The sequence below is a fragment of the Panthera leo genome, chromosome A2 (assembly GCF_018350215.1).
Source record: "Panthera leo isolate Ple1 chromosome A2, P.leo_Ple1_pat1.1, whole genome shotgun sequence".
Taxonomy (NCBI): Eukaryota; Metazoa; Chordata; class Mammalia; order Carnivora; family Felidae; genus Panthera; species Panthera leo.
In genome coordinates, this window is record NC_056680.1 from 138,739,913 (window position 1) to 138,766,788 (window position 26,876).

The 26,876-nt window shown below is 37.4% G+C and overlaps 1 protein-coding gene across 8 annotated transcripts in view; it reads right to left on the bottom strand.

Annotated features, from left to right (window-relative positions):
- Positions 1 to 26,876, bottom strand: part of CADPS2 (calcium dependent secretion activator 2) — a 534,192-nt gene that overhangs the window by 312,940 nt on the left and 194,376 nt on the right. For all 8 annotated transcript variants that reach the window (XM_042923255.1, XM_042923240.1, XM_042923248.1 and 5 more), the window contains 2 exons: positions 6,968 to 7,048; positions 497 to 733 (listed from right to left, as the gene is read on the bottom strand). In XM_042923255.1, coding sequence (XP_042779189.1) covers positions 497 to 733; positions 6,968 to 7,048 — 318 coding nt within the window. The remainder of the gene's footprint in view (positions 1 to 496; positions 734 to 6,967; positions 7,049 to 26,876) is intronic.

Below are 26,876 nucleotides of genomic sequence, written 5' to 3' on the forward strand. Positions count from 1 at the left end.
CTGTTCCTGGTCCCTAAAATATTATCTATAACAAAAATGGACATCCTGGAAAGGAAGAACTACTTATCATCTATATTCACCCAATAATGTGTTTCAAAGCTAGATGGTGAGTTGAGGCTAGAAAAACACAAGTGAGGTAGATTAAAAACAAAGCTAAACCAAAACCTGAAAGCAATTCCCAAATTAGAGATTTAAATCATGTGTTTAAAGAGGGCTTTGGTGTTTAACTTTATCAATAAACGTACACCAGCCTAGTTGGCACAAGATGACTTCCCTCAAAACTCATTTTATTATTTAATCCTAAAACTGCTGTTAGGTTTAAAGAGCAATTTGCATTAATTTGCATTCACAACCTGATTGTCTAGCAAATGAAGAATAATGTAACTTCTTCAAAATATATTACACTGCTTTAAATTCAAAGAGTTACCACAAAGGTCAGCAGAAATTATTTTGCAGCCTCATTTAGGCTGTAAGAGTATGGGATAAAGACACTTACCTCCAAGGTGAATGACAGCACTACGTCAGATTTTGACAGCTGAATCTCATTCTCATCTCCAATGTCCAAAAAGGCAGAATTCTGTGAACGTTTTAGTTTTTGTAGTTTAAATTCCGGACCACCTTTTGAAACTGGAAGACTCTCCAAATTGGCCATTAGCAAATTCACTGAAGATCGCAACTCTTCTATATACATATTCTCCATTTCTTTTGCTATGAATTTGGGGAAGTTTCTTTCCTTGAAAATAATTTTAAAATAACATTACAAAAGACATATTTCAATTTTATCATAAAAGATCACATGATATATATATTTGACTCCCAGAAATTATGATACTCAGTATAAATGCAGCTACCCAATACTTGAGTCTTCAGGCTTTTAAATCATGAGGCTTTGGCAATTTTGATTATGTATAAGAGTACCCTACTTATATCCCTTACTCAGAATCATTATGGTACAAGATGAATTACATTTTCACATTAACTTTATTTTTAATAAGGTTTTGCTTAAGTAAAAACTGGAAACCTACATGAAAGAAACTTTAGTGTGTGTATCGATCTTAATTAGCCACTGGTAACTTTGAAATGCTTGGGGTAATTGGTCGGTAAGAAAAATGTTCAGTACAGGATGCCTTGCCTGTTGGGAAACAAACATTTTAAATCTCTCCCTTACCACAGATGTGTATTATTGAGAAGATATCCTTTTTATAAAATAAGCATTCAAATTAAAAAATCATGTGAAATAGCAATATGATATTTCTAGAATTTTCACATCTACATATAAAAGAATAATATCAACTTAGAAGAGTCAATTTGATCCTTCTATCTCTGCCATCAGATTTTGGTTTCTTTCACTCAATGAAAAGGACATTCCAAGTATCGGTTTTCCAAAAAAATACTGACAGACATTGCCAAATTACCCTTAGAGAAGATTATAGCCATTCATATTACTACAAACAGCAAAATGAGACTTCCTCCCACTACTGGCTCTTCCTTAACCCTTGACAATTGGCATTAGCTCTTTCCTTAGAGGTAGAGAGTTTATAATGGTATCAAGTATGACATACCATATCCACCTACTGCACAAAACTGGCTGGGAATTAAAGCCTAAAGCAGCCACCTTTCAAACAGCTGCCTAATGCCCTAGAAAAGCAGTGCCTTCCTTACAGTTTCCCTTGGCATCATTCAAAGCCTAACCCAAGGAACCCTCATCTCTGAGATAACTGGAACACATCCAGAGTGCTCCCATCAACCAGCACCTAACCTGTGACTCACGTGCCCTCGTTTGTTCATGGGATGAAAAGCGACACCTGGCACCACTTCACAAATCAGTCCCAGAGTCCCAGGCCACCTGTTTTTCTTTTACCCCAGTACAACCTTCACGTATTTCTTTTAACATAATTTACATATAATCAATATTAAAATTGAATATTTATTATCATACAGTAATTAAATATCCACATTCAGAAGTAACGTTTGTAAGTAAGATTCTTAAATACCCTTTCAACATTCCTTTATAGTTTGAAGTGACACCCCAAAAAACAGTTTGCAATCCCAGGAAAAACACATAGCTAGTCAGGTACAGAATACCTTGGTTTCCTTTGGTGAAAAAGAAAAGTTTTGGAATGGTTTCTCAATGTACGTAAAGGAAAAACAAAACTACAAGCAAAATAAGCCATAAAAACAGATTTATAGATTGGTGCACTGACTTTTAAAGTTGTTATGAAAAGTCTCCAAAACTTAGAAATAAGGCAAAAGGGTGAGGGGGGAAGGTCCTTTCAATGTCCTGTATGGATAAAGGACATCCAAGGGTCATCTGAGGAAATATACTAAGTTCAACTTACTGTTTATTGATGAAAAGTCTCAGGGGCACCTGGGTGGCTCAGTCAGTTAAGCATCCAACTTTGGCTCTGGTCATGATCTCTCAATTTGTGAGTTCAAGCCCCACAGCAGGCTCTGTGCTGACAGCTCAGAGCCTGGAGCCTGCTCTGGATTCTGTTTCCCTCTCTCTCTGCCCCTCTCCCACTCACATTCTGTCTCTCAAAAACGAACATTAAAAAAAAATTTTTTTTTAAGTGAAATTACATGTTAACCTTACAGAATTTTGTCTGAAAAAGATACAAATAGTGTGTGTCTGGTGAATAAGAGAATCCAATGGTTATACTTTACAACTTTGTTGGAAATTAACCACTTTCAGATTTAATCCATGAATCTTATTTTAACCTCGGCTAAAACCACCTAGTTCTAGTATGTTCTTGAGGTTACTTCATCTATAACTAGTTGGCTTGTTCATTATGCTCTCAATGAAACCTTTATTGTGTGTTCATTGTATATGTGTAGGAGTCATGATTTTTGCCTTTTTAAAATTTTTGTTTTAGCAAAGCAAAAAGAAATACCTTCTTTGAAAGCCTGGATGCACCAATTTTCTTTTGTCAAATTTTTAAGGTGTTATTTGATGGAAAACTTACCATCACCATATAAAAGATCTTACTCCTATTTAGCATTAGTTAAAAACAACACTTCACTCACTATCATTTTTTTAAGGAGGAGACTGGCAGGAATCACCAAAAGTGACTGTTTTATCAGCATTTTCCAACTTTTCAAGAAATAGACTATACTCAATTTTTGTTTTCCTCTCTGGGGGAAAAGATAGACAATCCTGCTTTAAAGCTCAGAGGCTTATTAATAGTATTTCATCAACTTTATTTAGCCCGCTTATGTTGCCTCTTTCTTGGAAACAAAATCAAGGGTACTTCAGGCAACTCTATATGTTAAATTTGATCTGTTAAATTAGAAAAGAATCAGAAATGGGTTATTCTCTAGTTTAACTGTGAGTTGCTCTTATAAACCATGGTTTAAAAGTCCTAATTTACTCGCTCATTAGCAGCCCTAACACATGATATAAGTGAAAATGTTTGCTCCATAAAAAAATTCTCAGTATTCAAATTTAGTCACTTTTTAAGTGCTCCTAACCTTCACTAGATGAAGCCTGGACCAGAGTAGTAGGTGGAAGATGGAGACAGCTGTCAGATTCTAGAAATACTTTGAAGACAGATGCAAATGGGTTTTCTAATAAATTTGCCATGAAGCACGAGAAAAAGAAGGGAGTCAGAGACGATTCCAAGTTTTTTGGTGTAACCGAAAAGACACCACTGCCAAGAACTGGCCTAACCTGACCACTTAACAGGAGATTTTAAGCACCCTCCCTCCCTTCCAAACTCCTGACTCTACCTTGTCTTTATTTTCTAAACAGTAAATGATCACCCTCCATAATTCAGTTATATAGAACATATATTGCTTATTGTGGGGCTCTCTCAAATGCAAGCTCTGTTAGGGCATAGCAGATATATTTTTGTCTGGTTTTATCCCAAGACAACCACACATTTGTCTGGATGTATCCTAAGCACCTACAACATTGCACAGCTATTTTACCAGGTGTTCAATAAACACTGAATTTACGGATGGAAAATTTCAGGCTCCAAAAAGTTAAATAAACTTGCCTAATGTTCTATATCTAGGAAATGGCAATCATGGATTTGCCTACAGGTTTTTCTGGCTCAGTCCACACCTTTCTGACTACTTCCAAATTAGACCTTGGCTAAAGTATTAAGGTCAGTATTTCTATCCTTTCAAACAGATTTCTGCCCTGGGGCTTCCTTGTTATTATATCGTATTGTGAAGTGTGGTAGGAGGGGTTACTGATTACCAATGATTAGCTAATGGACCACACTTCTGGATTCATCAGATTGAACAGGCAGTTGCACCCAAGAGAGCAAACTAGGTTCTGGAATCAAAGGACCAGGGTTTGAGCCAAGCCTCCAGCACATTATGGGTTATGTAATCTTGAGATCAATAATCTTCCCTAGATCTCAATCTCCTGGTCTATAAAACAGATTCATTGTATCATCTGCCATTGTGGGTTCATAGATTACAGATATACAATGCAACAAGGTCAGTAATTATAATTAGCGCCATGAATATTTTATGAAGATGGCTTATAATTGGTGCAATTAAAGTAGAAAGCAATTAAACATGTTCTATCTGCTATGTCAATATATTCACCAAAAGGCATTTTATTTTTGGTGGCATTTTTTCCCCCTTCCAATCCCACTGGCTTCACATCCTTCTCCACACTTTATTTTTTAATGTTTATTTATTTTGAGAGAGAAAGAGTTTATTATTATTTATATATTTATTATTATTATTTATTTTGAGAGAGAGAGAGATTATTATTAAAGAGAGAGAGAGAGATGGGAGCACAGTGGGAGTGTGGGATGGGTGGGTGGGGGTGGGGAGAGTAAGAAAGAATCCCAAGCAGACATGGGGCTGATCTCAGAAACCATGAGATCTTGACCTGAGCTGTAATCAAGAATTGGACACTTGCTTAACCAACTGAGCCACCCAAGTGCCTGGCCCTTCTCCACACTTTTTAAAATGTATCAATGTTTGTGATGGCATCAGCAGGGCGTCATCAAAGAGAACTCTCTGTAGGTGCATCACTGACCCTTCTCAAGTCCAGAGGTTATAAACCCACATCCTCCTCCCCAGGCCTGGCCTTGAGAAAACACCAAGGCTCTCCTGTTTCACTCTCCAGAAATTCATTTAAACTTTATTCTAAAGCATCACATCTTTGGCCAGGCCCTTACAGAAGCAAATCCAACTCATGACAATGTGTGCAGTCTCAGGTACAATCTACATACACCTAGGCAATCTACAAATGCAGCTCTCAGCTCCAGGGTCCTTCCCCACAGGGTCTGGAAGATCTCTCTGGATTCTCTCCCAGCCTCGGGTCTTCTAGAAAAGCAAAGGTCTTTCCAGCCAGTTTCCAACTCAGCTGAGGGTTTTGGGGAAAGTATTTTCTTCTCTAAAGCTTCTAATCACCTTAATCTAACTTGACTTCCATGCTATGAATCTGACATTTTTATCTCTGGAATGATGCAGTGCCTCTCCAGATATCCAGACCATAGTAACAAGGCATGCTGCCCTATAACCACTGCCCTTTGGATGCATAGAACTCTCTAGCTCCCAACTCACACCATCCTATGTTTTCATTCATCTGCAGATACTTCCTCGTCTATCTCCGACTTGGTTCTCACAACTTACTCTCCTCTCTGCTACCCAAATTTCTCTCAATTTTCTCTACTTTTCTATTTATCTCCGATTTCTCAACAACTTCCCTACTTTTTAGTTTAACAGACTTTTAGATAAACACAGTATTAGTGTTCTTAAAACTTATACATTATTCACAAATATATTTGTCTTTGCAAAAACAAACACATTTAAATTGTTAAAATCAGCACAGGATGTGTCTTCTCTAGTGCTGGAAAAGTTCACTATCTTAATTTGGGAGGTGGTCGCACAGTGTATATATATATGTGTATATATACACACATATTCACTGAGCTGTCAACCAAGTATCTGTATACTGTACACGTTATACTTAAATTTTAAAGAAATGAGTAATACTCCCTCAATAGGGAGGAGTCATCCGAAAGATAGAGGGAGGAAAAGGAAGAGTCTACCACCAAATATTCAAAGTTTTGCTTAGCAGAAAAAAGGGAAAAAAATCAGTCTCAGATCAAGAGCACTATAGTCTCAACGCTATTGGTAAAGACTAAATTTTCCCTTACCACTAATAAATTAATGCATCAATTATACTAAAGAATGAGGCAGATAATGAAGTTCCATATCTTTAAAGTCTTAAGAAGAAATTCAAGGTTTTTGTTTGAAATTTATTTCCATTACAGGGGTGCTTGGGTGGCTCAGGCAGTTGAGCAGCCGACTTCGGCTCAGGTCATGATCTTGTGGCTCACGAGTTCGAGCCCTGCGTCAGGCTCTGTGCTGACAGCTCAGAGCCTGGAGCCTGTTTCGGTTTCTGTGTCTCCCTCTCTCTCTGTCCCTAACCCACTCCCATTCTGTCTCTGTCTCTCTCAAAAATAAATAAACATTAAAAAAAATTTTTTTAAAGAAATTTATTCCTATTACAGAGAAACACAGCGATTGCACAAAATAAAACATTACACAATCAGAGACTTTTTACAAGAAACTTCAAGCTGTATCTTTCATCCATTCAAATATTAGTTGACTCCACTATGTGCCAATCACCATGCTGAATACTTTAGAATATGTGATTTCACATATTTCACAGGGACAATATTTTACTCCCTGATTATATTATGTTTAGTGCAATATTAAAATTCTTCTAAATCTGTCAGTTTGAGAAAATCAGGCATGGCTTTAATCTACAAAAGTTACTGAACTTAAATATGTCCTATGTATAAGGAAGGATCTGTAAAATAGATAATATGCTCCATTCGGACAATATGCATTCAGATATTTGGGCTTAAGCAGCATGCACACAGAGAAGAAAATGATAAAAATTATGCTGCATTTATCTATACAAAACTTTTTCAGCTCACAGAAATCTACATACAAAGAAGTGTGGCACAGTGTGTCAAAGTTAACCATTTACCTTTGCCATCTTCTCTGCCAGCTGCAAACGACCATCAAGTTCCCTTCTGATCTGAGCAGCTTGCTCATCTGCATTGTCCAGCTTTAAGACAGAAATTACACATATGTGATTACTTAACGGCAGTGACCTACAGTTTAAAGTGAAGATTTAAAGACTCGATTTTTGTTTTTAATAAATTCTCTCAGCTACCTATTGAGAACACAGAACAATGTTTAATTAGGTCAGCAGTCCAATTAAATTTCTTGGGCACCTTTCATTTTAGTTTTGTTCACAAAAAAATTATCCGATTGCTAAAAAAGTTATTCAGTTGCTATAAAAGTTATTCAATTGCTAAGAATCACAGCTCAGTTTACCAAAAATCTAATCATAAGCATTCTTTGCCCAACGTGTCCAGTAAGCTGTTTCCTTGAAGTTATATTAAATTGGTTAAATCGTTGTTAGGCTTATTCAGTCCATCCTTCTATCTTCTTGAAGGTCAGTTCCTAAGTAGTTCCAGATAGACGAGTCTCTTGTCTTGTTCTTTCAAATTTCCACAGTGCATTTCTGGATGGTGAGATACTTAGTAATGTTTTACTTCTTCGTCAGTTTTATAACAAGTTTGTGCATTAGTGCTAAACTATAAAAGTAGCATTTGATTGACTGATAGAACTTCCTACCCTTTAAGTTTTCATATTCTGCTCATTCTAGTTTTCAACAGACTTATACTGCCAGGAAACCCTTCTACTCTTTACAGACTAGCACCACATTAGAATTCCATTCTCTTGTACTAAATTTGAAGCAAGAAAAGCATGTGGTCATCGTTTTTTAAAGATATTTACACAGAAAATTACTTTCACTTATCCAGTGAAATAATCCTTTTCTTACAGATTTTCTTTTAACTTTTCCTCATGATTCCCTTCTCCTGAATTATGCATAATCAATTTCTTTTATTAGTTCATTATAAAAACTGCTAAACTGCGGAGGTCCTAGGAGCCATGCGCAGTGTGGGATGCACTGGGTGGGCTACAGATGTTTCTCTTAACTTTAATTCCTTCCCCTTTCCTACTTCCATCATTAAGAAAACAGGACCACACAATACAACTGTATTATAGTAAAGGCCCACCTAAAGACTGCATTAGTACTGAGTACCACATTAAATGCCTAGGAAAATAGAGATGTATTCCATTTGCTGAAGAACTACAAATGGACCAGATTACATGCTTTAACACGGCCTTAAAAAAGAAAAAAATAATGCCTGAAAAAGAGGAGTGGGGGCAATGCAGGTCAACAGGATGGTGGTGTCAGGACAAATATAAAGAGTCAAGAAAAGGGGAAGTTGTTTCACTAAGAGGGCATCGAAAGTTTGGAGGTGAGATTAATAATCTTGGTAATGGGATGGGGGGGCAGGCAGGGAAAGATACATGGAAAATGGGGCTGGAGAGAGACGATCTACTTAATAAACTACTCTTCACAGCCACATTAGGGAGTCTGGAGTTGGTTCCTACAGCAATGAGAATTCACTGAGAGGTTTTAAACAGGATTTTGGAAAGATCACTCTGTTTCCAGCACTAACAACAGGTTAGAGGGACATAGGAAGTCTATTATTTGTTCATTAGAAAGAGAGATCTGGGGTTACTTTCCGAAAAATATGTTTCCAAGCTCATTTAAAAAATCAAATTCTTTTAAAAGACAAGTTTAAAAATAGCCAAGATTTTCTTAAACTAAATTGTTGGTAGACAATTTTCTATGCCATCTCAAAACAAATACAATTAATAGGAGGCAAAGTCAAACAGTTTCTCTTCACTGTGTCCAAAGTCAAAATAATCTACATTAAAAACTAACAAAACTGTTAAAGAATACGTGGTATGTCTGTTCTAGGTAATGGAAATCAAGGTCCTAAAAGCAAAAATTATGTGTAAGAACTTGTAACTATAATACTTCAAATACGTTAAACTTAAAACGGAAAATGTTCCGATTTTTGCTTAAATGCTAATAAGTATGTTTCCACAGAAAACTGAAATGAAATGATTACCTGCATGTAAAGAGTTCTAGTTCCACTAAGACACAGTATTTAACATCTTAAAATAAAAGGTCATAGTTCTCCTTCAAACTCAATCACAAAACACTATTTAACATCTTCAAATATTCTTATCTTCTTATTAACAGCCCCTAATTTTAAGTGGGATTATTTGACTTACTTCTGGGTTTTGCAAGAATGATCACTGCAAGAGCCAGTTTTCTGCTACTTCTAAAAAATATTAATACCTTAAGTGCTTTTTCTGAAACAACGTAGGCAGACAAAAGCAGAGTGCTGCTGTACCAAACGACCTTTGAATAGCTTTCTCTTCCTTAATAAATTTTCAGAGACCGAACACTAATTTTTGTGACTATTGGTGTCATTTGGTGAAAATAGAACAGCATAATTCCAAACACGTTAACAAAAGAGAGGAAAAGCTAATAAAAACAACCAATAAATTCTTATCTTTGTGTCATGTAATACTAAATACAATTGAAGGAAGTAGATCAGTTGGTTAGCTTTTTTTATTTTTACATGTAAGAATGTTAATGTCCCATGCGTTTTGTTTTCTTCTGAGTATTACCTTTGTTTTCAAATTAATTGAAAGCTTATGTAATTTTTATAAATATTTTCTTAAAAGTTGACTTAATTGAAATTAGTTTCACATGCAGTTATAAGAAATAGATACACCCACTGCCCAGTTTCCCCCAATGGCACCATCATACAAAACTATTCTAGCACAACCAGGATATTGACTTTGATATAATCATCCATCTTATCCAGAGTTTCTCAGTTTTATGCTTATTCATTTGTCTTAACCAATTATTTATCTAGATTCACAGGTTCACCACTGCCAGTCAAAACACTGAAGAGTTTTAACATCATAAGTTGCCCTTTTATAACCAGACCCATTTCCCTCCAGGGAACCTGCAGTTGGTTTTAATAATAATGCACCTCTTTTCACAATGTCTAAAAATAAATTCTAAAAAGGCAAATGGGTTTTCTTTTGCTTTCCATTATGAAACTGGGCATGGCCTCTTATGAGGTTAACATTTGTCAACAGTAGATGGCGGGGGGGGGGGGGGTGTCTCAGACCTCTTAATCTTCAAGTTCACCACCTGAGTTCTTTCCTCAAAGCATATGGCCCTACATAGCATCTACTCATTGGCAACTCCCAAGCATGTATTTCTAGCTCCAATCCTTCATTAGAGTTTCAGACTTACATTTCCAGCTGCCTATTTACCATTTCTGTTTGCGTGAAGAGAAGGCTCATTGCACTTAGTAAGCCCAAAATGCAATCTTGATTTCTAGTAGCCTGTCCCAATCACTCCTTTGATGAATAATGCCATGTCATACAAATGCTCAAGCCCAAAGCCTACGTGTCATCTTTAACCTTCCCCTTTGTCTCATGGCCCACATCCAATCCAACCTTGAGTCATGCAGGGTGAAACCTAGATCACATTGTTGAGGCAGACCAGAATTGAGGTACTCAAGAGTTCTTGGCCAGGACCATTTTTCTGGGGAGTGGAGTGTTTCCTTAGCCACTTCAAGTACATCTCCTCTCATCAGAACACTTGTACCTATGGTTATGGCGAACATAATTCTTCTCCTTTTCTGAACCCTCAAGAGAACATGGGTTTTTATACCACTCCCTCCACCCCCTTCTCAAAAAATAAAAATAAAAATAAAAATAAAAATAGAAAAAAAGGAGAAGCCTGGTTAGGTGGTTTACAGATGTGGGACATCAGATTTTAAAATGCTGGGTAACAGGGGCACCTGGGTGGCTCAGTAGGTTAAGCGTCCAACTTCAGCTCAGGTCATGATCTCACGGTTCATGGGTTCAAGCCCTGCACTGGGCTCTTTGCTGACAGCTCACAGTCTGGAGCCTGCTTCAGATTCCACGTCTCCCTCTCTTTGCCCCTTCCCCGCTGTGTGCGTGTGCATGCGCTCTCCCAAAAATAAACATTAAGAAAAATTAAAATAAAATAAAATGCTTGGGAACACCAGAGTACCTGGGTGGCTCAGTCGGTTGAGCATCCAACTCTTGATTATGGCTCAGGTCATGAACTCACGGTTCTTGAGATTGAGCCCCACATTGGGCTGTGTCCTGAAAGCACAGAGCTTGCTAGGGATTCTTGCTCTCTCTCAAAACCAAGAAACGTTAAAATAATAAAAGAAAAAAATTAAATGCTGGGAAACACATCTGTCTCTAATGCCTGATTTGGGGTTTGAGATAAAATGGGGATATGCAGACTCTGGAATTCATGGTAGGGACTAGACATAAGTTTCATTCCACAAGGGCAACTTCATTTTTAAACTTCATTTTCTTTTAAATTCTTGATTTCAACACTTTTTGACAATAGATGACTTAACTCACAGGTGTCCTTTCCTGGCACAGAATATTTTCCCAGTCTTTTAAAGGGAGTTATTCAACCCTGACCATAACAGATGCCCAAATGTATCTTTATTCTCTGTAATGCCCCTAGTATCCACTACACAGAGCATTTTCAATTATTAATTGAAAATTATCAATTTCAATTATCAAGAGATGTTTCTGGAATGGCAAATATTTAGTACAGGAAATGTACTTTTATTTCCCTCCTATTCATTACACAGAAATTACTGTTTCCACATTCAGAATCCTCTGGCACAGAAGATTTTTCAGGTCTTTTAAAAAGGGTCAAGCAGCCCTGACCATAACAGGTGCCCAAATGTAGCCTTATTCCCTGCAATGCCTCTACTATCCACTATACAAAGCATTTTCCATGATTAATTGAAAATTATCAATTTCAATACCATTTCAAAATCAATTACCATATTCAAAAATCAGTGACCACTCCAACGATGAAAATATTTCACTAGCTTAACAAATATTTAATACAGAAAGTGAATTTTTATTTTCCTCTTGTTTTTACACAGGAATTATAATTTCCATAATTAAAATTCTCTAGGCTAGGGAATTCTTAACCTGGACCTTTGGGGGTCTGAATTACTCAAGTTGTGAGCAAAATTTTGTAGAGTTATGCATTTTTTCCCCCTCGGGGAATGTCTTGACTTTCATACCTTACTCAAAGGGGTGGCAACTCCCTAACTCAAACAAAGTAAAGACCAATGCTATAAGGACATCATCTTTCTTGAAGCTTCTATATCCTAGAAGAGGCTATATGGCTTTTAAAAAATAAACCATGGGAAATGGTCACCTCAGACCTACACATCATCAACCTTACCCTTACAGAGATTTGTTAAATCTTTTTAAAGGGATGCTAAGACACAGACTCTCAATAGTGTTGGCAATGGTCCACAGTTACTTTACCAACTCTATTTACCCTTTCCTACACCTACCATATAGCAACCACTATGAAAGGTCATCAGTACCTACAAAAGTAAGGCCTTCCAGAAGTTCACACTTTATGTCGAAAACAGTAAAAATAGTACACAGAACAGAATATAATTGCCACAAGAAAGTTACTGATCAGATGCTGTAAGAATTCAGTAATGAGAGAGATGTGTTTCCTGGTTGATTAGTAACAGGATGGATTCGTGAAGATGGAAATAGTAAAAGGTGGAGGAGAAAATGCTGACCTGATGCAGCAGTCTATTTTGGTCTTGACTTACAAATCTCTAACCCTAGGCTGTCTTTGCCACATTCCCCTCATGTCCTTGGAAACAGTTCTGAAAAGAGATCTCAGGGATCAGCAAATCTCCCTTTGCAGAAAGGCCTCAGGAGGACCCAAAGCCTATGTGGTGTCCAAGTCTAAAATTTTCACAAACTGTAATGAACAGTAATAAAATAACTTTACCAGGTTCCACCTAACACCTTCATTTTACAACTTGTGATATTCTTTCAATGCTTTAAAAACTATAAATATCGGGACGCCTGGGTGGCTCACTCAGTCAGTTGGGCGGCCGACTTCGGCTCAGGTCATGATCTCGCGGTCCGTGAGTTCGAGCCCCGCGTCGGGCTCTGTGCTGACAGCTCAGAGCCTGGAGCCTGTTTCAGATTCTGTGTCTCCCTCTCTCTGACCCTCCCCCATTCATGCTCTGTCTCTCTCTGTCTCAAAAATAAATGTTAAAAAAAAATTAAAAAAAAAACTATAAATATCAAATATTTGAGTTCATTAAATTTGCTCATCTTTAAAAAAAAAGATCATTTATAAAAAGCACTTTTCACAGCGCTGTTTAGCATCATTACCCTCTCCTATCAATCTATTTTCTAGAACCAGGATAACTGTATTAACACTGTCAATCACTAAAAAGGGGAATAGCTGTTTTCCCATAATGATGCCTTTGTGTGTGCCAACCTTACTCAATTATGTCCTTTCTCCCACTGAAGAAATTAGTATTCTCTCCAACTCCATACTCCAATTATGGCATACCTCTTTTCAAATTATATTGTTATTTTCTTGCAATATTCATCTTTATCCTTTAGTATGAAAAATGCAAGGAGACTAGGATTTGTTATATAAACTTCGTGTTTTCCCTAAGATTAATCCATATGCTGGTCCGCTGTATTTATATTATCTATAAATCCAGTGATTTATAGATAATACATCATGAGAAGTAAGCAGTACAAACCTAACATGGATTCCAAAAGAACACTTCAACACTTTATCACGTAATTTTCTAGTAGCCCAGTGTTTATTTGACACTATCAAATATACATGGATTTTGCAACAGGACCTAAAACCACTCATCAAAAAGCTTTAGGTGTTAATTTACTTCATCTATAAATCGTGTTAATTTTTATTATTACTTGAACCACAGATTTATCATAAAGATAGCACCTAACTCTACCTACTACTTCTGTTTTCTGTGCTGCCTCCCCACCTCCTCATGCCTACACACACACACACACACACACACACACACACACACAGAGGTTCTTGGCTATTCTAGATATCAGAGTATCTCCAGTTACTTCTCAAAACAGTATCATTAGTCAGTACATACCACTGGCCTTTCCCCTGAGTTTCAGCTCTCCAGCTGAAGGCAAGGCCTTTCCTTTTAGGCACCCACAAAGTCCTCAAACTAAAACTGAACCTGTTCTTGTGCTGCTTCGAAAGGGCACATGCACCCCAATGTTTACAGCTGTGCTATCAACAATAGCCAAAGTATGGAAAGAGCCCAAAAGTTCATCAACAGATGAATAAAGAATATGTCGTATATGTATACAATGCAGAATTACTCGCCAATCAAAAAGAATGAAATCTTGCCATTTCCAACAAATGGATGGAACTAGAGTGTATTATGCTAAACAAAATTAGTCAGAGAAAGACAAATATCATATGACTTCACTCATTATGTGGATTTTAAGATACAAAACAGATGAACATAAGGGAATGGAAGCAAAATGAATATAAAAACAAGGAAGGAGACAAAACATAAGAGACTCTTAAATACAGAGAACTGAGGGTTGCTGGAGGGGTTGTGGATGGGGAGATGGGCTAAATGGGTAAGGGGCATTAAGGAAGACACTTGTTGGGATGAACACTGGGTGTTATACATATGGGATGAATCAATGGAACTTACTCCTAAAATCATTACTGCATTATATGCTAACTCGGATGTAAATTAAAAAAAATAAGTAAAATTTCAAATAAACAATCTGTTCTTTATCATCCACTCTTCAACATAGCTTCCTATTTCTACATAGAATTCCCACTACCCTTGATCACACTACAATCTCAGAGGGAGGAAGAGAGATGAGGAAAGGAGAGAAAGGACTAAATAAATCAATATGAATAGAGAGAATGATACCCAAACACCTCAGCTTAGTGTTAAGGTCCTCCAAAATTTTGTACCAATCTATATTTTTAAGCTCTTGGATAATTCCATTATCTATACAAGTCAGTTTGTTTACTGTTTACTGAACATGTTACATTTTCCCAGTCATACATTTTGCTTGTGTTTCTTTCTTCTGCCAGCGACATTTCTCTTACCTACCTTCACTGTCCTGATCAATCTTAAAATCTGAGATTACCTTACCAATCATTTAATAATAAAGCAGGTACTATTTCATGACATATCTTTCATAGTTTCCTATTATTGTTGAACTTCAGATATTTATGAACACTACACCTCAGCCTGCAATGTATGCCTCTTGTCAGCCCAGCCTACCCAGAGGGGTAAAACAACTCCATCTCGAATAGGGGAATTCAAAGAACTAGTGTAAATTTTAATTCAAATACAAAGAATGTCCAAGACATTCCCTCCAAGCTGATCCATCTTCTGTGAGTCAATCCCCCTGAAAAAACCAAAACCTCTTTCCTCCCTTTTTCTTGGTCACTGGGAATCAGCCAACAACATGGTAAACTCTCTTTGTAAAGTCATACAACAAAAAGAACATAATAAGAAAATGAAGTTATTCCCATACTCTCAAAAGAGACACTTGCATATATGATGTTATGTATGATTCAGGTAACATCACATGTGCTAGAGGCAAAGCATTGAAAGAATTCCCTTGTATCTATCGTATAGATTATGTATAAAAAAACCTGACTCAGAAATAGCAGTTCTGCCATGGGTCCTTGTAGAACAGTTCTAAGAGTCTTAAAAATGCATTTCCCAGAAGGAAGAAAGAACATACTTATTTCAACATAATAAGCCCACAGCTAACACCATACTCAATGGTGAAATATTAAAAGCTTTTCCTCTAAGATGAGGAGTAACACAGGGGCACCTACCCTCAGTACTACTATTGAAGATAATACTAGAAGACATAGCTAGAACAACCTGGCCAACAAAAAAGAAATAAAAGGTATCAGAACTGCAAAGAAGTAAAATGGTCTTTACTTGTAGAGAATAAGGTTTTATGTACAGAAAATCCTAAAGACTCAACCAAAAACCTGTTAGATCTAATCAATGACTTTAGTAGTAATAGGATACAAAATTAACATAGAAAAACCAGTAGTGTTTCTATACAGTAACAATGAATTTTCTCAAAAAGAAATGTTAAAATGCCATTTACAATAGCATCAAAAACAAAATACTTAAGAATAAATTTTACTAAGGAGGTCAAAGATCTCTACTCTGAAAACTACAAGACATTGGTAAATAAAATTGAGGAAATCAAAGAAAACACATATAAATGGAAAGGTTTCCCATGTTCATAGCCTGGAAGACCCTATAAAGATTCCAATGGCATTTCTTTTTTACAGAAGTAGAAAAAATATGCCTAAAATTTACATGGAACCACAAAAAATCCTGAAAAGCCAAAGAAATCCTGAGAAAGAACAAAAGCAGGAGGCATCACACTTCCTAATTTCAACCTAGACTATAAAGTAATAGTCCTCAAAAACAGTACGGCATGGACATGAAAACACACAAAGATGAATAGAACAGGTCCAGAGCCCAGAAATAAACCCAACAATGTATAATCAACTAATATTTGAGAAAGGAGCCAAGAATGCTCAATGGAGAAAAGACAATCTCCTTAATAAATCATGCTGGGATAATTAGATATTCATATGTAAGAGAATGAAACTGGACCCATATCTTCCACCCCTCACAATATTTAACTCAAATGGATTAAAGGCTTAAATATAAAACCTGAAACCGTGAAAATCCTAGAACAAAGGAATGAAGCTCCTTGACTGGGGTCTTGGTAATGATTTATTTGCTTTTATATACAATACTGAAAGCAAATGCAACAAAATCAAATATAAACAAGTATTAACTATACGACGCTAAAAAGTTTCTGCTCAGCAAAAGAAACCAACAGTGAAAAGAAAACCCATGGAATGAAAAAATATTTTCAAACCATACATCTTAAAAGAAGTTAGTATCCAAAACACATAAAGAATTCATACAAATCAAAACAAAAACAAAACACCACAATTTAAAAAATGAGCAAAGGACCTGAATAGATATTTCTCCAAAGAAGATATATGAAAGACCAACAGGTACATGAAAATATGCCTAACTTGATAAGTCACTAGGGAAATGCAAATGAAAACCACAAAAATGTCACCTTATGCCTGTTAGAATAGCCATCATCAAAATGACAAGAGATAACAAATGCTGGCGTGGATGTGGAGAAGAGGGAACCTGTGTGCACTGTTGGTGGGACTATAATTTGGTGCCGTCACTATGGAAAACAGTATGGAGGATTCTCACAAAATTAAAAATACAACAACCATATGGTCCAGCAATTCCACTTCTGGGAATATATCCAAAGGAAATGAAAACACAAGCTTGAAAAGATATCTGCACCATGTTCGTAGCAGCATTATTTACAATAGCCAAGACATGGAAACAACCTAAATGCCCATCGATGGATGAATGGATCAAGAAGTTGTAGTGTATATATACAATGGAATATTATTCACCCATAAAGGAGAAGAAATCCTACCATTTGCAATAACATGTATGGAACCTGAAGGCATTATGCTAAGTAGAGTAAGTCATAGAAAAGTAAATACTGTAGGATTGCTTGTGTGCAATCTAAAAAAATTTTTTTTCTAATTGAAAAAACAAAACTAGAGATCAGAACTGTGGTCACCAAAGGCAGAGGGGGTTGGGAGGGAAGGAAACTGGAGGAAGGTGGTCAAAAAGCCCAAACTTCCAGTTATAACATAAATAAGCACTAAGGATATACTGTACAGCATGAGGAATATAGCTAGGACTGCTGCAGGATATATAGGAAAAGCTAAGAGTTATCATCACAAGGGAAAAAAAAGTTCTGTTTTCTTTTTATTGTATCTATAGAAGAAGACGGAACTTGGCTAAACCTGTATGGTAATCATTTCACAATATACGTGAACCAAACCATCATGCTGTACATTTTAAACTTATACAAAGATATAGGTCAATTATTTTTCAATAAAACTAAGAAAGATCATTTCCCAAACCACACTTTCATTTGAATGCTAAAGAAGTAGGGGAAAGATGAATGAGTTAATTACATATAAGATTACCCCATGTGAACTGAACTGTATTAAATAATGGATCAAAATGTTCAAAAGCAAGAACGTAAGAATTTAACCTCAAATCTAAAAACCATGAGACTTCAATAGCCTGAAGACAATGCATGCATATTCTCTAAAATGGTAGGTGGCAAACTCTGAAATATCATAGAATCTTCAGTATTTCATTTATATTAACATTTTATCTTCCAGACAAAAGTAACATGCTAATACTTTCAAGCAACTACTAACTATATTCACTTCAATAGTTGAGTGTACATTCACATTAATAATAATGCTGAAATTGAGAGAGTTTAATATTAAGTAACAGACACTAATCAAGGATATTAGAAAACTTTGTCCCAGTACATTAGAACTCCAGCTTCATCAAGATTAATAAGAACTAAATTTATACAGCACTTATGACATATAAGAAACTCTTCTATGTTTTTATAAACATGATGGCATTTAAGCCTCAAAGCAACCCTATGGGATAGGTGATAACTTTATCCCATTTTAGTGATGAAAAATCTGAAGCACAGACTGCTTTAAGCAATTATCCAGGGTCAAGGTCACATGGTTAATAAGGGGCAGGGCAGTTTGAGTGCAGGGTTCAACTTAACTACCTCACACTCAATTTCCATTCTTTCTGTCATTCGCTCTATCCAGGAGTACCCACAATAGGAAGCACATTAAATATTGTGAAATTAATGATACAAAGATTCAATATCCCATGTTCAATGAAGTAGAAGAGGCATATATAAATATAATGCAAAGTAGAATATGGTAGGCTTTTGGGTAATGATAAAGAATTGTAAATTTCTCATTTTTTGGGGTCCTCTCCCAGTATTTAAGAAAAATGGGGACAGGAGCAGGGAAATCTTCATGCAAGTGGACCTTCTCTTGCGTCTTGAAGAATTAATATGGAATTTGAAGTGAAGAGAATATTAAGAGACAAAATTAAAATCTACGAAAATACAGGGAGCTATTCAATTTACATGGAACACAAGGTGTGTAAAGATTTGCTACATGGGAAATAACATAAGCAAGGCACGTGGGAGCCAGATTGAACACTGAGGTGGTGTTAGCTTCATTCTGTTGACAGAGAGGAGCCATTTTTTTTTCTTTCCTATTCATAGTTGGGTTATGATGAGAATGGGATGGTGCTCCAATAATACTAATCTGGCAACAAAAATACATTAAGGTTGGGAGGGGGAAGCAGTTAAATTACCGCCGTGCTCCATAGGCTGTGCTCATAAGTGAAGTCTGGAGCTAGGGCAATGACTATGGAAATAAGAGAGAGGACTCTTTAACAAATGGTGCTGGGAGAACTGGACAGCAACATGCAGAAGGATGAAACTAGACCACTTTCTTACACCATTCACAAAAACAAACTCAAAATGGATAAAGAACCTGAATGTGAGACAGGAAACCATCAAAACCCTAGAGGAGAAAGCAGGGAAAAACCTCTCTGACCTCAGCCACAGCAATTTCTTACTTGACACATCCCCAAAGCCAAGGGAATTAAAAGCAAAAATGAACTATTGGGACCTCATGAAGATAAAAATCTTCTGCACAGCAAAGGAAACAATCAATAAAACTAAAAGGCAACCAACTGAATGGGAAAAGATATTTGCAAATGACATATCAAAGGGCTAGTATCCAAAATCTATAAAGAGCTCACCAAACTCCACACCCAAACAAACAAATAACCCAGTGAAGAAATGGGCAGCAAACATGAAGAGACACTTCTCTAAAGAAGGCATCCAGATGGCCAACAGGCACATGAAAAGATGCTTAACATCGCTCATCAGGGAACTACAAATCAAAACCACACTCAGATATCACCTCACCCCAGCCAGAGTGGCCAAAATGAACAAATCAGGAGACTATAGATGCCAGCGAGGATGTGGAGAAACAGGAACCCTCTTGCACTGTTGGTGGGAATGCAAACTGGTGCAGCCGCTCTGGAAAACAGTGTGGAGGTTCCTCAAAAAATTAAAAATAGACCTACCCTATGACCCAGCAGTAGCACTGCTAGGAATTTACCCAAGGGATACAGGAGTACCGATGCATAGGGGCACTTGTACCCCAATGTTTATAGCAGCACTCTCAACAATAGCCAAATTATGGAAAGAGCCTAACTGTCCATCAACTGATGAATGGATAAGAAATTGTGGTTTATACACACAATGGAATACTACTTGGCAATGAGAAAGAATAAAATATGGCCTTTTGTAGCAACGTGGATGGAACTGGAGAGTGTTATGCTAAGTGAAATAAGTCATACAGAGAAGGACAGATTCCATATGTGTTCACTCTTATGTGGATCCTGAGAAACTTAACAGAAGCCCATGGGGGAGGAGAAGGGAAAAAAATATGGTTAGAGAGGGAGGGAGCAAAAACATAAGAGACTCCTAAAAACTGAGAACTGAGGGTTTATGGGGGGTGGGAGGGTGGGGTGTGTGGGTGATGGGTATTGAGGAGGGCACCTGTTGGGATGAGCACTGGGTGTTGTATGGAAACTAATTTGACAATAAATTTCATAATAAAAAACAAATAAGAGAGATGATACAGCATTATGGAGAAAGCAGCAGTGCAGGTAATTGGGCTGGGAAGACATAGAAGGACCGATGGTTATGAGTCAGAAGGCTGACACAAATAAAAGAAGAATCGTGTTTGGGATGCGAACAAATGGCATTTTGAACCTGTTGTGTCTCAAGAGTCTCAGATTCATCAGTTTGCCCTGGGCTATAGTGAGACAGAATGGAGAGGGAGGAGCTGACCTACGTAAAAAGGGTAAAAAGGCACTAATACTCAAAATAAGCAAAACACAGTGAGTGGTGGTGGTGTTTTTATCACTGCAGTCTTTTTCAGTGGATCTAACTCAGTGCAACAAAAACAGTAGCATCTCATTTCTCAAAAATAGGGTAGTGAGCCTATTTCTAATTTTCAAACACTATTGCTCTTAGTATCCTACCATGTACAAAATGAGTTCACAAACCTCTGATGAGGATTCACAGACTGAGATGTAAGCCTTGTTAATCTGGAGACCTTCACATCAGAATCAAGAAAACACTCATAAACAGAAAAGAACATCATTTTCAACATTTAACAATAACAGAGGCCTTTCTAGAAGTTTGTAATAAATAGCCAGAATCAATCACTGCCACCCATTACACAAGCAAAATCTTACTAAGATAATGATCAGTTGGCCCTGCTCTAATGTGATTAGGGTAAATGGAAATTTTTTATAGTCTAAAGCAAAGAGGATTTAGGCTATTATGACCTTGATAATCAGCTAAAAAGCATTAAATATCAGCAGGTACTCTTTTGTGAGTATGTATCAATCCCTTTCCCTCAGCCTTTCAAATTTTTTTTAAGTGCATTATAAAAACCAAAAAGTTGCTCTAACCATCTACCAAGAGGAACAGGTGTTAAATTCTCTGGGCCACACATTTCTATAAATCCAAAAATAATAAACAAGAAGAAAGTCTGGTGCTATGAGCTTGGCACACAGTAAGTTGCCAGCAAATTTAGTAAAACAATTCAATGTACTATATAGAAGGGATTTCTTGAATGTATAAATGTTTTATGTTACTGCCTAATCCCCTAAAGAATTTACTGTTAATTCCATTTTCTTGCCTTCTTGGTTCCTCTCTTAATCCACTCCAAGACAGTCAAGAGTGCCTTCTACCATGACAAATACAAGGGTCACTTCATTTTCCTCTTACCTGACCTCTGAGAAGCTTGTGGCATAAACACTCTCCTTCTCTGACGGGTATTCTCTTGGCTTCCCTGATACCACATGCTATGGTTTCCCTCCTACTTCCCTGGCTATTCGCCTTTTGCGCAGCCTCTGAATCCTGGTGTCCACAGGATTCTTTTCTGGGCCCTTTTACTTCTTGAGCTCCAGACTGTCCTAAAATGATCTCATAGTGGCCTCTGGCTTCAAATATTAACTTTATCTAAATGATTCCCAAGTCTGTATCTCCAACCAGACCACTCACTGGCATTTCAGATTTGCACATCCATCTACCACCTGCCTTTTCCATGTGGACATTTAGTATTTTGTTTTCAGCATGTATAAAACAGAACTCCTCTGATTTCTCCCCCACACTTTTCCCTCCCCAAGATGTTGCTCCTTGAGAAGAGGGAACAGCATATATTGAAAGCCTAGAATAGTGCTGGACTAGACTAGGTACTATGATGAAAGAAAACCCTAATCAAAGATGCCTCATCAGACCATGGTTAACATAAACATTGAATCAGGTAAACGTTAACAAATGGGAAGATAGCCATTGAAGCATAGGATCTTTCCTACAAAAAGAAAGGGAGAGGAATAGGCAGTCTTAATCAAAGTTCTAGAAAATGGTGTTATAGACCCAAGTTGACTCCTAGCTTCTGCCTGCATTCCCAGACTTCTTTGTCCCTTTCCTTGCAAACAGGTGTTCCAGTGTTCTGACTCAAGGCCAAGTTCCCAAGTATGTGAGGAGCCCAGCAGGACTGTGAAGCACAATATAGGGGATGGATCTAAGAGGATGCGACAACAGACTCCTAGGTCAAAGCCAGTAGTCTAGGAACTTCACAAGCAACAGAGAGATAAAACAGGACCACAGCAGGGCAAGGAGCAGAGCATGGAGATTACTTGAAGGATTAACACGTAGGTCCCTGACCCACTTCTGTTTTTTGAATTTTTTTTTAATCTTTATTTATTTTTGAGAGAGAGATAGCGTGTGAGCAGGGGAGGAGCAGACAGAGAGACAGAGAGTCCGAAGCAGGCTCCAGGCTGTCAGCACAGAGCCTGACGCGGGGCTCGAGCTCACCAACTGTGAGATCATGACCCGAGCCGAAGTCGGACACTCAACAGACTGAGCCACCCAGGAGCCCCTACCCACTTCTGTTTTAATAATGCTGCGTCATGCCCACAGGCTGGGTGATGCACGATATTGACCACCGGCAATCTATTTTTTAGGCCACGGAGAAAAAGCTTTGCAGAATCCCAACTTGCTCCTTCATTTCTTTTCTTCCAGCCTAGCTCTGTTACCAGCCCATAATAAATTCTAAGGTCTTCCAGCTAGCAGTTAAAGACCCTTAATATCCAAGTCCTTTTTAGCCTCATGTCTTCTACTCCAGCAATACACACAACATACCTTCCTAACAAATTCCAAGCCTTTTCACTCTCCTTATGCCTTTGTAAATATTATTTTCCACCTACCTGTCGGTCAAATTTCTACCCATCTTCTAAAATTCAGGAATTTGTGCCTTCTTAGAACCTTCATTAAAGCTACAAAGGAAAATAGGTTTTCCACACTGCCCAAACGCTCCTCTCCCTGAGCACAATGGTAGACTGTTCTCAGACAGTTCTCAAACTGTTTCCATGGTTTGAGCTCACCATGGCATTAAGTCCTCGATGGGCAGTCAGGCCAGGGGTCCCCAACCATACTGGGCATCTTCATCAGCGTAATGTAGAAGGCTTTTTAAAACCAGACAGTGGGCCCCATTTCTGTGGTTTGTTTCACTTAGTCTGAGGTGGGGCCGAGGCATCGAGTGGTTTTTAAAGCTCCTTAGATCATTCTAATGTGCAGCCAGGATGGAGAACTAGAGAAAGCTGTACCAATTAACCCATGTCAAATTAAAATACAGTCACACACATGCCCACGTTGTGCAGTATACATAGCCTCAGGATCACACTTTTTAACTATACCATTACGTTTTCTTTATAGATCTGTCCCCTGACCATATGCAGATACCTTGAAAAAATCAAATTCTGTCATTTTTGCATTCTCCCTGACATTTGTAGATACCTCATTTTAATTTCTATAGAATATTTTCATGAACAATCATGAAAAAGATACAATTGTTTATTATACTTGAAACAGTATATGCATATGATCCTTTTTTATGAAGAGTTGAGAACAGGTCTTGAAATATATTAGCAAAAATACACCTCCACCCAGGCTCAACTATTACTACTACAAAGATGCCTGATCTCTGAAGATTTGTATTCTCTTATTTAAAAAATGGAAAAGTTAATATCTTAATTTGTATAGGCTAGATCTGGGTAAAGAAAACCCTAAAATAAATGCAAGGAATGTCTGAAGGTAGCCTATATTTGTTATCTAGTGAGATTTGGGAAAAAGCAAAGTAAAACATTTTTGGGAGAAATCTTATTTAGGCATATTCTTATGTAGTTCTCTTACAGATGGGCCAAAGGTAAAAAAAATAAATAATGCATAGTTGAATGAAGCAAAACTTATTGATAAAACCTAAAATTTGGTTTAATATATTAGAAATGTATTCACAATTAAAATTTTTAATTTTTAGAGAGAAAACTCATTTAATGTTAATCAGATATTCAAATTCATTGAAATGAAATCAGAGTCCTCTAATTTATATCATGACACCTTCATTTTAAAAAGTGAACATGTACATAAATATTATGGCCATTCCAATTATAATTACAGAATTTGAAAAATCAGAGACTATAAAATCAACTCATTTTTAAAGTCTTAAGCTTCTTGAGGCATCCTAGAACATAACTGCCATTTAATGACATTTACTTCAACATTTTCCTCAAGCATTTTGAGGATTTGAAAGATACACCCTGCAAATGGTCATTTCTACAGCTTTATTTTCTCATTTTGAAAATGATTTTTGTTATCAAATGTAACTGCCTCTGTAGGGTGTGCTTTTATTTTTGCCAAAGCAGACAAATTATATTAAACAAGAAGTATTATCAAATCACACAGCACTAGTGGAGAAGAAAAGAGGGTAGTGGTGCAAGGCAGATACCAATTTCCTCGGAGTATTCACACTCCTTGCTCTTCCATTTGCCGTTGACATTCTGAATGCAGGTCTTCCAAGGCAAGACTCTCACAATGAGAGGAGCAAAGAACCTCGCAACTGCCCAGATTTGCCCATTTCCTTAAAACTCTTAAACCCAAGCGCTTCAACTCCAAAGCTAAAATCCCAGAGAAAAGGTATCATAGACCTGAATGCTACTTTCTAACCATTTGTGAAGCATTCCCACTTATCCCTTAAAATTTACAACAGTTCTGTAGTATCACTTAGAGTTCTTGCAGTCTTCAGAATATAAGAGATCTGGGGCAGAGGAATATTTAGAGACAGGAAGATTTCACTCAACTTTGCTTTGACCCTTGGATAATATGGATGAATCACTTTCTTCAGTTAATGTAATGGGATTATGCAAGATTAATGAAGGTTGCCTTAGGCAGAAAAGATAGGATTTGGATAGCTGTAAAACTCCCTTACTAATTCTCTTAAAATACAAATAAGTAAAAGAACTAGTGTTGATTTAGTACTATGACCCCACCACACCGACTCTGGTCATCTAGGGTTGGATTGTTCTCCACAGTGTGCAACACCCCTACCTACCTCGGCTAATGTCCTCTCAAACCACAGCCCCTCTCTTCCTTATACTCCAGCAGCAACAAAGACTTGCAGTTCCCCTTAATGCCATGCCTTTTTGGATACTCTACACTTACTCATCCTTCCTTGCATAATTCTTTTTTAGCAATTTATTCTGGTATCTTCATGACACTCCTCCAATACTGTATTTTTTTCAATCTCAAGAACACAGAGCCAGGAACTCACCACATCACTGCGGCATTTACAACAGGGCTTTGTCTTTTTTTTTTTTTTTTTTTTTTTTTTTTTTTATCTAGCTATAACTAGGTCTGGTCTCTGGGTTCCTATCATTCAATACTGTGCTTGGCACATACTTTTTCACTACATATATTTCTAACATTGAATAGGGAAAGGGCTAACATTAGGCAGGGAAAGATCAGGACTTCAGGGAGACAGAATGCGGCTGCAAGTGGGAGGCTGAAGAAGCAGTAGTGGCAGCAGAGTTTGGGGAAGAAGAGGAGAAGATAAACGTGTTCTGGACCCGCCTGGGCTAGTGCCACAAATCAAGTCTCACAAACTTTCTGTTAAGGTCCCAATAAAAAGGGACAAAAATCCTTGGTGGCTGTGCGGTCAGAACCCCTCTCACTCTTGAGAGCTTTATACTTGCCCTCGCTAAACTCTATTACTTTGCTCACTCTCTACTGTCCGTGAGATTCATTCTTCAACTCCACGAGACAAGAGCCCGCACCTCTCCTCCCCCGCATCACCCCCAAACATGATAATGCAGACTATCGATTTGAACGTAATATATTATCCTGTCATATTTTAAAATAAACTTTAATAAGCCTACTTCTGTTCAAAGGAAGCTGATTACTAGTACCATTTCAATAACCACATTTTCGTTAAAAATATGTGAAATGGGGTGTCTGGGTGGTTCAGTCAGTTAAGCGTCTGGCTTCAGCTCAGGTCACACGATCTCACAGCGACTGGGGAGTTCAAGCCTCACGTTGGGCTCTGTGCTGACAGATCACAGCCTGGATGGAGCCTGCTTCAGATTCTGTGTCTCCCTCCTCTGCCCCTTCCCCGCTCATACTGTCTCTCAAAAATAAACATTAAAAGATTGTTTAATAAAAAAAAAATAGGTGACAAAATTCTTACTTGAGATTATAAAATATATACCTTTAATAACTGTTTTCTCTAAAAGTATAACTATATTTACCTGAAATTCACTATATTTCCTTAAAACTATTCTGAAATTAAACTTTCCACCAGCAGACTGTCTTTCAGACCTGTTACTTTACTGCACCTCTAATACTCTGATTCAAATAAATCATGGCTAACAAATTCAGATTCTCATACTGTTATGTTGCTCATTTTAGAATGAGCTCTTTTTAATATTTGGTTCTGTAAATGTGCAATACACATGACTCTCAAACCAAAGAATCCAAAGTGTGACATTTTTAACATTTATTCATTTTTGAGGGAGAGCAAGTGGGGGAGGGGCAGAGAGAGAGGGTGACACAGAATCCGAAGCAGGCTCCAGGCTCTGAGCTGTCAGCACAGAGCCCAATGCAGGGCTCGAACTCACGAACCACGAGATCATGACCTGAGCTGAAGTTGGATGCTTAACTGAACCATC